The sequence below is a fragment of the Epinephelus moara genome, chromosome 23, assembly GCF_006386435.1.
Source record: "Epinephelus moara isolate mb chromosome 23, YSFRI_EMoa_1.0, whole genome shotgun sequence".
Classification (NCBI taxonomy): Eukaryota; Metazoa; Chordata; class Actinopteri; order Perciformes; family Serranidae; genus Epinephelus; species Epinephelus moara.
The window spans coordinates 22,312,836-22,327,096 of NC_065528.1; the positions used below are offsets into that span (position 1 = coordinate 22,312,836).

The window sequence follows — 14,261 nt, forward strand, 5'->3', positions numbered from 1 at the left end:
ACAAAGACATTCATATTTCAGCCACTAAAGCAAATCCCTGTGTGAAAATAAAGCAGCTGCACCACCAACCAATTAGCCAAAGCGTCTCCTATGCAAACCCCTGCCTAGCAGTGTTTTTGGATGTGCATGTGAAGCCCCTCTGCCCGCCTAATCCCCCCGCACCAAAGAGCCATTGAGCCAGCATGAAGATAGCACCAAGAACGCTTACCTCTGTCTCCTGCTTTCCCGAATGGTCCCTTCAGCCGTGATGGAGATGCTGAGGGCTCCGGGACTTGGCCAATGGTGAGAGGTCGCGCAGGGTGCCTTGAAAGAGGGGAGGGTGGTGTGTGTGGAGTGTGTGTGAAAGGTGTGTGTGTGTGTATGTGAATGTGACAAGTGTGTGTGTGTATGTGTAGGGTCTGTGCGCTCTGGCAGACCTGAGTGCCCTGCCGCTTATGTGTGAAGGTAGGCACTGAGGCTGATTGGACCAGAGCAGATTGCTTTTGGTCAGTTGCATTGCACCCACCCCACACCGTACACCCACATGAGCGACCCTCTCAAACACACACACACACACACACACACAGACAGCACACAGAGAGGAAAAGAGAGCACAGGCCCCCCAATGGCATAATACCTTTTTATCCCCTACATGAGTATCCTTTATTTTTCTAACAGTGTGGCTCAATCAGACTGGAATATTTGTCTGCCTTTTCCTGAGGTGAAACTCTGGCATGTGTTGCTTTCATGTATGGGGGGGATCCATGGGGCCCTTGTACACAATGGGAGCTCTGTGAGGAGCCCCTGTTAGCATGGTGCTGAGAGGAAGTCCCCGCTTGGAGGAAGGCCTCTGCCCTCCCTTTTGGTTGCTTTCTCTCTGCACCGTTGCTCGCTAAACCTTCCGCCTCAACTACAGGTTTGAGCTCAGTCGTGGGATACTGTAACATGACGGAGAATGAGGTGAGAGCAGAAGAGACCCAGAGGTAGTGGCTCTTTTGTAGCTCTGTATTGATGCTAAGGATGCTCCACACACTCAGAGGCTGTCTTCAGTGTCCATTGTTAAACCAAAAATAGGACACACAGGATGCTTGTGGCTAGCTTTGCTCTGTCAGCTTTATTTGGCCACGATTTTGTCTCGACTTGCACCCCCCTCACACTCCCATGGTAACTCTAGACCGTTTGATGAGTGAGGGGAAAAGGACGTAGCGGGAATGCCAGAAATCCTTCTGCACCTGCCATATAGGCTAGGATTTATATTCAGGGCTTTTCCTCCGCCAAGTATCCTCAAACTGAATGAAATATTGCCCAAAAAATCTTGACACAATGATTGATGCCCACAGTGTATGACACAGCTCATTGTGACAAGCCTGAGAAATCCGGCAGAGTTGGTCCCCTCTGTTGAAACACTCATATGGTAATTGACAGTGAGATGGACATTTTATAGATGTAGAAAAATCGATTATGTTTGAGCGTTAATTCTAGAGCTGGGGCCTGACATTTATTGGATAACTGATTGAATTAAAAGTATTTATTTTGCATGGTATTTCGCAAATGTCAGACATGTAGAAAAGGTGACTTTTGGTCAAAAATGTATGTTGGGATAATGGTCTTCTCATAAAACTAGGTTGTCTCTGCAGTAGAAATGCACAAATACTTTTGACGTTGGTGCTACATGAGAAAACAGAGCAACGGGGCTTTGGTGTTTGTTTTTGCTCAAGAGGTAGAAAACCTGTAACTACTAGAATGCTCTGTGCTGCACTGGACCAAAGAAAACCCCTGCATCATGTACACAAAATCAAATGGCGCTGAGGAAACGCTGCCTCAGTTACTTCATTTTTAGCCACCTTAAAAGGCCCACCTGAAAAAAATCAATATTAGTTTGAGTGAACACTATATTTATGATATTTTTATGATACTGTAACTTGCTGTCACATAGTGCTTTCTGATGGGGATCTGAAGCCGTTATCTCAAAGCCACTAGACCACATTGACAAAAACAGTCATCGTACTTCACAGAAAGGTGGAGTTGCTGGTCTATGGCTGTCTCAATCAATTCTTGTCTAAGGTAAAGCAGTGAAAATATTCCAAACTAGAAAAGCACTCGGAGAGCGCAGACCTCCGCCATTTTATTATTTTATCCACTTCGCTTCAAGCGATCACCACCAAAATTTTTATCATCTGTTCCTTGTCCCATTATCAACCTTTCCTGAAAATTTCATCAAAATCTATTGAGAACTTTCTGAGTTATATTGCAGACAAACAAACAAACAAACGCCGGCGAAAACATAAGTCAGACCACCATGTTTAATGATATATCTTCAAGTGTTAGAGTTATGGCTGGAAATGACAACAGAAATCAACACATTTGCCGATTTCACATATCTTCGCAATTCAAAACAATTTCCAATTTTCTATCAAGAAGTGATTTTTGTAAGCGCAATGTCATGAAAAATTTCTATGTGAATATGGATTTATTACAACATGTTGAAAAAGTTATTTTTAGTCCAAAGTCTGTAGATCATAGCTGGCTACATTATTTGTTCTCAGTCATGACAGTCCTGCAAACTGTGGCAGGTGCACATATAGGCCCTGTCTACACTACACACAGGTATTGTTGAAAATGGATATTCCCCCTCTCACCAGCTGTCCTCAGCAGTCTCCCCTTGGCGCAAAGGTAGTTTAGTGTACAGGCTAACGTTACCTTTTTCAAAACACCTGTTGGAGATCTCATCACCGTTGATTCCCCTGTGATATACGGGTGAAGGAGCTCACTCAAACGTACAAGTGATACTGTGGACATGCAAAAATTTCCTTCCATGCCTCATTGATAAGTAGCCCACTCTCAAAATTGTCCCACCAACTTCTGGCATGATCCAAAACTGTTGTTTCTGGCAGATTCAAAACCACAGACACCGAGGTGAATCTAATAACACGGTGCAGCAGTGTTATTAGTTCATCCATGAAGTAGTGGTGATGAATCTTTTTTTTAGTGACCTAAAACTCTTTTTGCCTGTAGACAAGAGGCCAAAACACAGAACAAAATATCTCTTTTCAAAAATGTTTGCATACATGTAAACAGGGCCACAGAGTAATAGATAATGTCACCGTTTACAGGTATGTGATAACCTGTATGTTTTAAATATGCATAATGATGACAGCCTGGCAGATGGTGCAGGTCTTTTATTATTCTTGCTCAACTGTGTTGCACATGAAACCCTGACAAACAGTTTAATTTCATCCCCAGACTTGGGGAAAAAAAAGAGATTTTATATTTTGGCCTTATCACCAAGCTCTGTCTGGAGTCTTCAAATGTTTGGGGAGAGGAACAAATGATTGGGAGAGGAAAGTAGTGATCCATGAATGTTATTTCACAATAATGTAATTTCTTAACTCAAAAGGCTGTGAACGAATGATTCCAGACAGACACACAAAAGATTTATGTTACAGCTACGCACAGGGCAGCGTGGCTTACTCAGGCCCAGGACAAGATGATCTCCAAAGCCAAGTCCTCCCTTGACCCAGGGCAACTGACTCAGCGTTACCCTCTCATCAGTGGCCCTGGTTATATTGTTCATCTAATGGGACTCTTCTGTTACTTGGTTGATTGGTTGACAATACTATGTGGATGATGATCTATTGTATGTTCATCTTCTAATGATAAGATTGGTTCCCTTAAATTATTATTCAATATATCCTGAATAAAATGTGGTGGAAAAACTCCCACATACCAGAAATAGTATCATTATTATTTGTGTATGTATGTTTAAGTTTAGGTTGCATTCAAATATAATCTAAATGCTTGTGCTGTTAAAAAACAAACTAACAAAAAACAAAATTATACCAGGGCACATGTTAATTTTCAGATATTTTATTCAAATTGAAGACAATTAAAATGAAATCTCTCGTTCAGTTTATTCAGAAAAATAACGTCCAGAATTAAAAAGTGTGTTGGCATCTTTTAAAAACAGATAATCACATTTCTTTTGTATACAAAACATTAAGGAATATTGGCCATGAATATTCACAGGTTTCTACTTATTTTTCCTCCAGTATTAAATAAAAATAAATTACCTACAGTAAATATGTTTATTTTTAGAAGAATTTTCTAGGGTAAATAAGACAAACCTAGAACACAAGACCATTCATTTGGCTTCAAGTCTACAAGTATAAAGCAAAGGTTTACCTGAAATTATAGAAAAAAAGAAAAGTGATATATTCCTACACATTCATAATCATAAGCTTTGTCTCCTGATCCAAAAAGCATCATGACAACGAGTCCTCCACATGTCATTAACACATTTTTGTTCTCCTATCCGTCTAAATCAATGTCACACTATTATAATCAGAGTTTCACTGACTTGTACATGCAGATGTTTACACAAATATAAGGCACAACTAGTGGTCAACAGATTTAATAAAGCATCAATAAAGCTTCTAACCTGTCAGTTCCTTGTCAATATTGTTCTGAAATTTTACTCAAATTCCACTGAAAAGTTTTCAGGAATCAAAAGAAACTTTTTCCTAAGTCAACAAGTGTCAAATATTTGGGCTTGACAAACATGCAAATATTTCTCATGCCATCATTTTTGTTGCATAGATTCACAGATCATCTTCAGTCATGGGAAATTAGAATTCGTCTTCAACATGTGCATGATTTTTTCCTATATGACGATGGATCTCAGGAGACGGAAGCACAGAATGACATCCCTGGGAATTGGTGGCTTAATGTCATTGCCATCCAGTCTGAGGTAGCGCAGACGAGGAACGCTGTCATTGACGGAGTCGTCAACGGTTTCGACAGCAACAGGACAGACATTGGAGCCACTCACACCTGTAAATACACAAAGGGAATAATGATTTACAAAGGCAAGACAGGATACGTCTCTGATAAACAGTCCTATTCAATAGATGCAAGGACAAGAGACTCATCTGCATCTACAGCTCGCATGAATCATCAGAATTAGAGGAAAGCTGGAAAAATGTCCCAGACTTACTTTTGATATTGTTGTGGTCGAGGTGAAGTTGTTCGAGGCCTGAAGGAATGAGGGGAACCTCAGTCAGCTGGTTGTGGGACAGCTGCAAGTCCAACATGCTGGAGACGTTAAACACATTTGTGGGAACTCCATTGCTGCCGAGCTTGTTGTGGTTGAGCCTCAGAAATGCCACTTTTGGCAAACCTTTGAAGTAGCCGGCTGGGATCTTCTCAATGTTGTTGCCATCAAGATAAAGCTGGGTGGTGGTGGGTGGTAAGCCAAGAGGCATGTTACTCAGCTGGTTCTTGGCTAGGTTAATCTGCACCAGGTTGTTGAGACCCTTTAGGCTCACCTCTGTCACCGCATCGTCCATCAGCTTGTTACCCTGGAGGTCCAACAGGTTGAGCTTATCGAGACCGATGAAGACACCGGCAGGGATCTTGGAGATGCGATTGCGAGAGACACGTAGATGCTCCAGAGTGGCTGGCAGGGGAGACGGCACAGAGGACAAGAGGTTGTCATCCATGTAGAGGTGTGCCAGGTGAGACATTTTACTTAAGACACCTTCTTCCACTCCCTCGCTGGTGATCTTGTTGTGGTTTAGGTTCAGCCAGCGCAGCTGTGTGGCGTTACGCAGAGGGTCTGCTGACAGGACTTCAATTAGATTGTTCTGCAGATAGAGATACCATGTGTGTGGAGGGATATTGGGGATGGTCTTCAGGCCTTTATTGTCACAGTAGACAGCACGAGGGAAGTTAGGGGGGCAGCGACACTCTTTAGGGCAGGCCGTCACCTGGGCCAGGAATTCTTCATAAGACATGTCTGCCTGGCCGAGAACTTGCCCAACCAGGCACAAGGTGCAGAGGACGCTCAGGAGAAGTGCCATTTTGCTTCCCAACCTACGATGGAGAGGGAGACAAAACATTATTATAGACAGCTGAGTAATGTGCGACACAAAATCAAGTATTACAATTGTTCCTTTTCTCATTTTTCAAAATTGATTTTTTAATTCCTGAATCGATATAATTTTAAGTGCAAAGGTGGAAGGAACTTGCTGCTTCTATTGTGGTAGTCAACGAGTAACATGACGTCAGATCTTTTCCAAGAAAGACAGAACTGAAGCAAGAAAGCAGACAATGGCGGAAGAGGTGAAGGATGGACCGTCACCTTAAAAATCACAATGCATGTAGAATTGACACTTAAGAATCGGGATAGTGTTGAATCAGAAGGCAAGCATATTGTCCCAGCTATAGCAAATAGACATCTAAATCCAAGGTAAAGAAGGTCAGATGAGATGTTAGAATTGGCAAAGGATTTGGTTCTTTGAATGATCCATGCATTTGATTGCACTTTAGAATCCGTGTCTGTTTCATGATTCATGATTAACAAAAGTCATGGTCAGGCCTTTCGCACTTTAGAAAGCTGATAAAGTCACTTTAAATATAGTAACTAATGTGGGTAGCCTCAAGTACAAATTAATTAGCTGACTAAGTGTTTGAACCCGAGCCCAAATTAGCAACAGCGTCTGTCACCTACACTACCACTAATGTCTTTATCATTAAATTCCAATTGTAGCTGCCAACAGAGCAGGGTAACCGCCTCTTTCCGGGTCATTTCTTTGCCTGTCAATCGCATGTAAAGCTCCAAAGACAGGATGCCGGGCCAGGTCAACTTTAATTGCATTAGGACTATCTTGAAGCTCAGACTTTAAGACATTGCATGTCAGTTGTAGGATGCACTGTTCATGAGGCTTTGATTGCAACAGGCATGGCTGAGCCTGCCACACATCTTGAAGTCCACTTGCAGTGGTTTGCACAGCTGATACAAAGATGCATGCAATATGCACATATGCAAGCATTGTACACCTTCACTAAACTGAATTCTTCACCCTTAGGGATGACAGTTCAGCGAAAGGGCAGATGGCCTGATACTGACCACTGACGGGTAAAATGAGATGTAACAAATGGGATACAACAGCTGCTGTGTGACAAAGAAATGCAAAAACAAAAAAAAAAGAGAGATAAAGTGAGCAAAATCTGATGTCAGCTCTACTATCTTCTATCCACCCATCTCCTAAGCCTCTACTTGAGTCCTCTCAGCTGCCATCTGGTGCTTGTTTAAATTCTTGATGCACTCCACGTTTGTCTGGAACTCATTTCGGGCAGGCCACGCTTTTCCACGGATGGGCGCACTTCAAAGGAAAAGCCGGCACACCTGTTTTAAAGAGATGTGCTGCTGCTTTCTTACTGTACAGGGGTCAAAGCTTCTTGACCCATCTTTACAAATGGTGCAGTGGTGCAAATGACAAAAGCTCCATCCATGCTTCCATAAAGATTAAACCCAATCACTAAAGACAAACGACTACTGAACTACCAAACCTGTCATCCAGACGTATCAATGTCTTTGCCTTCCAGAAGCCAGTCTTACCTTAAACTCTTGAAGTTCCTTCTTGCTTATGTCCTTTGTCAGCAAGTTACCAAGCGTAGTCCCAAATGATGAGGCTGTAGCTCTCACTCCCCTGTATTTGTACTACAAGTTTTTTCATTCAACCTGTGCCAACCTGTCACTCAAGATGACAACTAAGCCTCTCTTGTCCAGTGAGATCCTCCCAGGATCAAAGGTCATAATCCCATGGTGTGTAGTGTGCTAAACCTTTTCAGCTCTTGAGACATGGCCCACTTACAAACAGGCTAATACAAGCCTACCTGTTCTTTGTTTGCTGGCTTCCACATGTACAACCCGTCCTCCCTTGGTTTGCATGCTTGATCTTTTTAACTCCACTCACAAATCCCTTAGAGTCCTTTTGACGACCTTTTGCGCTGATTTCATGTTGCCATCCAAGATGCGATCAGGATACATTAATCTACTTTATGCAAATTATATAGCCTTACAGTGTTTGCAGTCAATAGAGTGTGGGATAAACACACAAATACAGCTCAGCATAATTGCAACGTACAAATGGCTGTCCCCAAATGCCAGCAGGAGGGGTCAAACCTGTTTACCAAGACCGTAAGCACAAAATCTGACTATTTTTACATTGGAGGATGAGGCCTTGGTCAAACAAATCGTGGAAGGTAAATGATGTAAATGGACCATCCTGCCTTAAATCAGCATATTTAAGGGCCCTGACACAAGAAGCCGATGGTCGGCAGTCGGTCAGTGACGGGCCGTCAGTGAGCTTCCGTCGCCCTACTTTGGGCAGTGGCACTGTTGGCACTAGTCGGCCCTTGTTGGCCCTTGGTAGCCCATGTTGTTTTTTTTTGGCTGATTCAACATGGTGAATTGGTGTCGGAGAAGCCCATCAGCGAATGAAACCACTCTGATTGGCAGGTGAACTCAGTGCCCAAGCAGAGAAATGGAGGTGAGGAAAGCAAACAAAAAAGTTAAAGTCAAGTGGGCAAGACATCGAAACAAACTTGTTTTTCGGTAAGATTTTTTTTTTTTTATCCATTGAGCTCTTTAGCAGAAACTGTTTGTTATTATTTGTGGTATTGTTTGTGAGCACACGGTTAATATCATTTGTTCTTTTAACACAGGGTTGTGTTGCTAATATACTAACTGGCTATGTAGCGCGCGTCTTGAATCTGTCTTCCAGTTTCCCTTTTTGAATGACGAACACAGACTACCACCAACTGCTGCTATGGAGAGTTATTCCCTCTTGGACAGGCGCAGATTGTATGCGCTAGTTGTCTATTGTCTTTGCGGTGAGTTAAGGTGCAGTGTTTTGGCCAAGACAGAGGTGACATGAAGTGACATGAGGTGATATAAGGCGACATGAGGTGACGTGAGGCGTTGCAACAGTCGGCCTTCATCGCCAGTACTTTTTTAATGTTGGTTTGGTGTGTCTGAGCCCAAAGTCTTATATCTAGGAATGTGTGTCTCATCGTGACCACGGATGAACTCATTCTGAGAACTTCCAGCATGATACCATCTTGAAGCAGATTGAGGGCAGCTCTACGGACTCAATGGCTTCAGTTTACTCCAAAACACTTTTGGAAAGAACTGGAGCATAGGTAATATCTTGCAGAAAGATCTACTGGACCTGTAAGAAGCTATTTAAGTTGGCACAGAGCATAGACGGTGCGCTAAAGGTAGTCCTTGTGAAAAATCTGTGCCTGATGAAGTAAATGGAGTGCAGTGCGGTAAGTTTAATTGCCTTTTTATACTTTATGTATTTCTTTTTTATGAAATATAATGAGGATCTTGAAGTACCCCAGCTTACATTATTGGGAGAAAGGGCACTATGATCGGCCTCCACTGCTGAAGCACAAAGATGACGCACTGTACTTAAGTACAAAACATTGCCTGCAGACATGAGAGGTGATGCTGTTATGGGAGGGAGGTCAGGCTTAATCTGAGGGGGATTTTACAGCACGCTGGTCAGGCAAATTGTTTTTGTACAAGCTAGCCAGTGCGAGGCTTGGTGACCTTTCCACATGCCAGCGTGAGATTGCGCTAATTTCCAGTGATGACGGCAAAGGCTTGAATGCAGCAGGGATAATCCCAGCTGAGTTGTGTGAGGATAGGGGCAACACTTATCCATGATCAGCCATGCAATCCCATCAGAGCTCCTCCTCTGTTTGCCAAGGTGCGCTTGGGAGTGGTAATTATTCTCCTACATATGTTTGTAATCTTGTGTGATCGGTTACACGTCCGGATGTTAGTCCTGAGGACATTTATAGGAACAGTGCGTCAAAGACAATTTACTATCGGCATGACTGGACACATGTTTGCATCAGTTACTGTACTGTCCTAACAAGCTTGGATGGTCAGCCTAAAGTTAATTTACTTCTTTGCATGCCGTTCTTCTACCTTTATCTTTTAATGACAGCGTGTCTAGCTATTAACAGATATACCTAATCCTTGTTCTTAAAGTAAATGCATATAATGGCTTTTAGAGCTCATAGTAAATTAAAGAAGACAAATGTCCTCGCACATCTCTGATGCAGTTTGCCGTCAGGCTGCAAAGGTGACCGACCAGTGGTGCAGTGTAACTAAGTGCATTTACTCAAGTGATGTGCTCAAGTGCAATTTAGAGGTACATGTAGTTGAGTATTTCCATTTCATGCTACTTTAAACATCCACTGCACAAGGCTACATCTCAGAGGAAAATATTGGACATTTTACTCCACTACATTTATTAGAAGCTTGCAAATTTAGATTATTAATACAAATGATTAATCAACTAATAGATTATGATGTTATATTATAGGATGAGCTACCCAGCAACATATACAGTAAATAAGTAGGGACAAGCAATTACACCACTATCTGTATAAGGCCAGGAGCCAGGTCATGATGTTTTCTGCTACCTATTTTTAGTTTATTATTATTTTCTGTTAGCCTATACCTTGGGCCATCACAAGTTGATATTGAGTACTATTTGGTCTCAGGGGAGCCAAAACTCTTTTTGGGACATGTTTCTGGCGAAATGATGTAAATGCAAATATGATGGCATAACTACGATGGCATAAATAGTCGTACAATATATGTGTATAGCATATTTGTATCATATAATATATTATATCTGTTCAACCAGCGAAATTTTATTGTATCTGAAATGGGTGGAGTTAACTGGGTGGGTGTGGTTTATATTGGAAATGGGTGGGGCTTAGTCATAAGTTGTTATTTTAACTTGAAATTGAAATGGATTGATCAGAAGTTCCCTTAATCACATGTCCAGACACATTTGACACACACCCTGATGGTATTAGTACTAGTAAAAAGTATTGGGTACTTGTTTCCTAAAAATGAGCTCCACCCTTATCAGCTGCAACATTTAAGTGGTGAAAACATTAATGCATCAGTCTAATAACATTATACTCTAGATATATTTGATGCTAATACTTGGATGCTAGGACTTTTACTTGTAACAAAGTATTTTTACACTGTGGCATTGCTACCTTTACTAAAGTCAAAGATCTGAATACGTCTTCCACCACTGCTACTGACAGTTACAGATACTTGGCACGAAACTCAGGCTGTTAAGCAACAGGACGACCAGGTGGTAACCTCTAAACTAAGAATGTGCTTCCACTCAGCCTCTCTGCTACTACGGCCGTTGTGCAGCCTTGTAAAAGGTTTGGGATGAAATCAAATGTCAGTCCATCTGACAAGCATTTAGTGCAGCAGTCACACCAAAAGGTAGACACGTGTCTTTTTACAAGCCCTTAAAAATAAGTAAAGACACACTTATTCAAACCAACAGAAATGCCAATAAAGTTTTAAAATACAATTAATGAGGTGTAAATAGATCTTGTTTTAAAAATACTTAACTGAAACTGGGTGCGATTTGATAGAAACAGTTACTGACTTGCACACACAACAGTTGGGCTACCCTTCCAGTCTTATTTCAACCAATAGTCATTAATAATGTGTGTCAAGATTTACAATCAAATTACCCAAAATGCTGAAAATGGTGATTCAGGGTTTCACAGATCTCTGCAAAATGGAACATATATTACCGAAAACAAATGCTGGCCACAATCTGCCTGACAGACTAAGGAGAAACACATGCTGAGGAATATGATAATGCTCATTTCCTGCCAGGGGCTTTGTGTTCTGAGCCAGCTATGTTAATTATACAACGGGTTGTACTTGCACTGCATGGGTTTTTACGGGATCCGTTCCAGTTGACGGCTTTGCCGAAAATCCACTTCATGACTTTGAAAGATTTGGAAGAGTTTGCATGGCTTACTGCATCCAGAGCTGAGAAAGTAACTGTGTTTATGGGTAATTATTGTGTGGAAAAAAACAGGTTTGGCAGTGAAAGTGACTTTCCAAGATGTGTTTCATTTGCAAACAGCAACAATTATTTCACCATGGTTCAATAATTTCCAGGCTTTATTGTAAAATTATTAATTGCTTGATTATAAAAGTGTCAATCAATCTATTTTAATCCTGATGTTAAGCATCCTAATTCATAAAATAAAGTGTGACTGAAGCTAAACCTGCATGTAATAGCTGAGACATTTACAGAAACACCTTGGAAGCGTCTTTTTAATTGCATGGTTACCTCACACTGGCAAGTTGTGAAGCACAGTTTGGCAAGGTGCACCACATCAAAGAGAAAGATCAATCCAATCAGATGAAAACCACCTGAAAAATGCACTGTCCAAGCACTCACTCCTCCTCTCCAACAGATTTATTAGGCTACAAAAGAAAGATAAGATCATGTTTACCTGCTCCTCCAACTGATGTGAGTGGTCTGCATGCAGCCAGGTGTGGTTTAGTTGTTCTGCCTCTTCAACCAACAGCTCTGATGTTTGTCCGCCGGTGTCAGTGGCTGTGATGTAGTCAGTGCTGCAAGCCAGCTCAGTTAGTATTGTTGTTGGTTTGATTCCCCCAGGGCTGCACCTTGGACACCGGTTGAACCGAAAGGATGGAGCATGTGCTGTTGGTGGGAGGACGATTGTGTGTGAGTTGGGATGTCCTCTCGGGGTTTGTGTTGCCTACTTTTCTGCCAGCCCAGCACTTTTTTCCGCCTCTTTTTCGTTTGGTCTCCTCTTTTTTTTTTTGTAGAGATTGAAGTCATCAGTGTGGTGTTAGGGGTGAAACGTCTGTCACTCCACCCAACTTAACCATTTGGGCTACAATGGAGGATTTGCTCTTCACCCATCACTTGGGGGGGATGGGTGCAAGACCATTTTATGGCTCATTTCAGCTCACAGGCCTTGGGGTGTGTTCACAAGGCTGTCAGGTGAGGTTAGAGAGGAGCTCAGAGGGGTTTGCTCTCAGACATTCACACCCAACTTTTTACAGGAAAATTCCCACTTTTATTACAACCCACGTCTTCTTTTTGTTGTTTTTCCCATCATGCCTATCTGGGGTACTATATTACTCACTGACGTCACTGTAGAGAATTTTTACACCTGGTCACTGCCAGAAACAGCTTGACAATATAACATTGTCTGTTGTGGTGGAGCAGGAGCTCCAGACCACTATTAAAGACGTATTTGGAAGCAAAAATTAAACTTTATTAGGGTTGTAGTGGCTCCGTCGTAAGATATCATGGAAAATTGTAACTCCAGTAAACCTGGCTCTGTAGACAACCACTAGTACAAGTATTTGTGTGCACCATTAGCTTGATGTTTGTGATGTTTATCCAAAAACATCCAAACCCAAAGACAAAGATGAAGAGCTGGATGTGTGCATATCTATATTTTAAGCATACCTGCATATGAACAAGGTTGCTCCTTGCGATCTTGGCCACATTAGTTGTGTTGCTCTAGCCCTTTTGAGACCCCAGCCTTTGTTTGGTATGCATTTGTATTTTCTCCTAGCTATCTGGGATAAGAAGGACCTGATTAGTATAAAAAACTGAGCACTGTCTTTGAACATTAAGTCCAATTTGAAAAACAAATTCTGTCCTTATTCGGGGAAAATTGCTTTATTTTTAATAGTCACAAGTGTGTAATAAAGTATACAACCATTTATTTAAATGCCTGAACATTGTTGTGTTAAAATAAAATTGCAAACAATGCAACACTGGTCCAGTATTTTGTAAGTCTGTGGTTTAGGGTCACTGTTAAAGTCACACAATCTGTTTTTTGTGCAAAAATAATATTGCAAAAAAAAAATTGCAACATATCTGAAAGCACTGTGATTCCTTATTTTAAAACTGAATATTTTTTCCTTGATCTATATTCCAAGCTGGTCTGTCACACCTATTGCTACGATAAAACAACAATAATGTCCCAATGTCCTCAAACAAGACGATAATGAATTCTTAACGTCGTCAGCTGAGTACTTTCTAATTAACAGTGCTTTAGCTTGTTACTATCGCTAAAATTGGTCAAATTTGTTGTCATATCAAACTAAAACAGTATTTTAAACATAAATAAAAAGGTTTCAACTATTAAATTTGATCAGGTTTTGAACCTTGCCCACTTTTCTGTCGGGATCAGCTGTAGACTGACTTGGCAGAGATGGCCACCATCTTGTTTTTACATGAACAAGTAGTCCTCATGAGGACGCAGGGTTGTACAAGGCTTGAGATGGCAGTCCATGACTTTAATCTAAACCCAAAAACAACATGATGGTTTGCCCTTAAATTTTGGTACTGTCATTAATGGTTCCCAGCTAACAGTTCCTACTGAGTTGGTGATCGGACATTCCTTCTAATGTCAAAAATGACATATTTGGCGTGGACATACCTGCTCCCCTCAAGATAAATGATGCCAACATGCCAAACTAAGATGACTAACACTATACTTGCTGAAGTGTATCAGTATTGTCATCTTGACTTAGTATTAGTATCACTGTTACTGTACTTACTCTCAACTATGTGTTCGTGTGTGAATGACGGCTG

At 41.5% G+C, this 14,261-nt stretch overlaps 1 protein-coding gene across 1 annotated transcript; it reads right to left on the reverse strand.

Moving 5' to 3' along the window:
* Positions 1–3,849: 3,849 nt before the first annotated feature.
* On the reverse strand, positions 3,850–12,492 carry kera (keratocan). Its single transcript, XM_050036397.1, has 3 exons — positions 12,133–12,492; positions 4,973–5,850; positions 3,850–4,809 (listed from the first exon to the last, which is right to left on the reverse strand). Exons 1-3 carry the CDS (start codon positions 12,162–12,164, stop codon positions 4,640–4,642), a joined length of 1,080 nt encoding a protein of 359 aa, XP_049892354.1. The 5' UTR covers positions 12,165–12,492; the 3' UTR covers positions 3,850–4,639.
* Positions 12,493–14,261: the final 1,769 nt, after the last annotated feature.

What these genes read in the sequence shown, in the direction of transcription:
- kera (XM_050036397.1), bottom strand. Translation starts at nt 12,164, where the DNA reads ATGCAGACCACTCACATCAGTTGGAGGAGCAG. An exon ending in CACATCAGTTGGAGGAGCAG is followed by an intron (nt 5,851 to 12,132) that starts GTAAACATGATC and finishes TCTCCATCGTAG; the next exon opens with GTTGGGAAGCAAAATGGCAC. An exon ending in CGACCACAACAATATCAAAA is followed by an intron (nt 4,810 to 4,972) that starts GTAAGTCTGGGA and finishes GTGTATTTACAG; the next exon opens with GTGTGAGTGGCTCCAATGTC.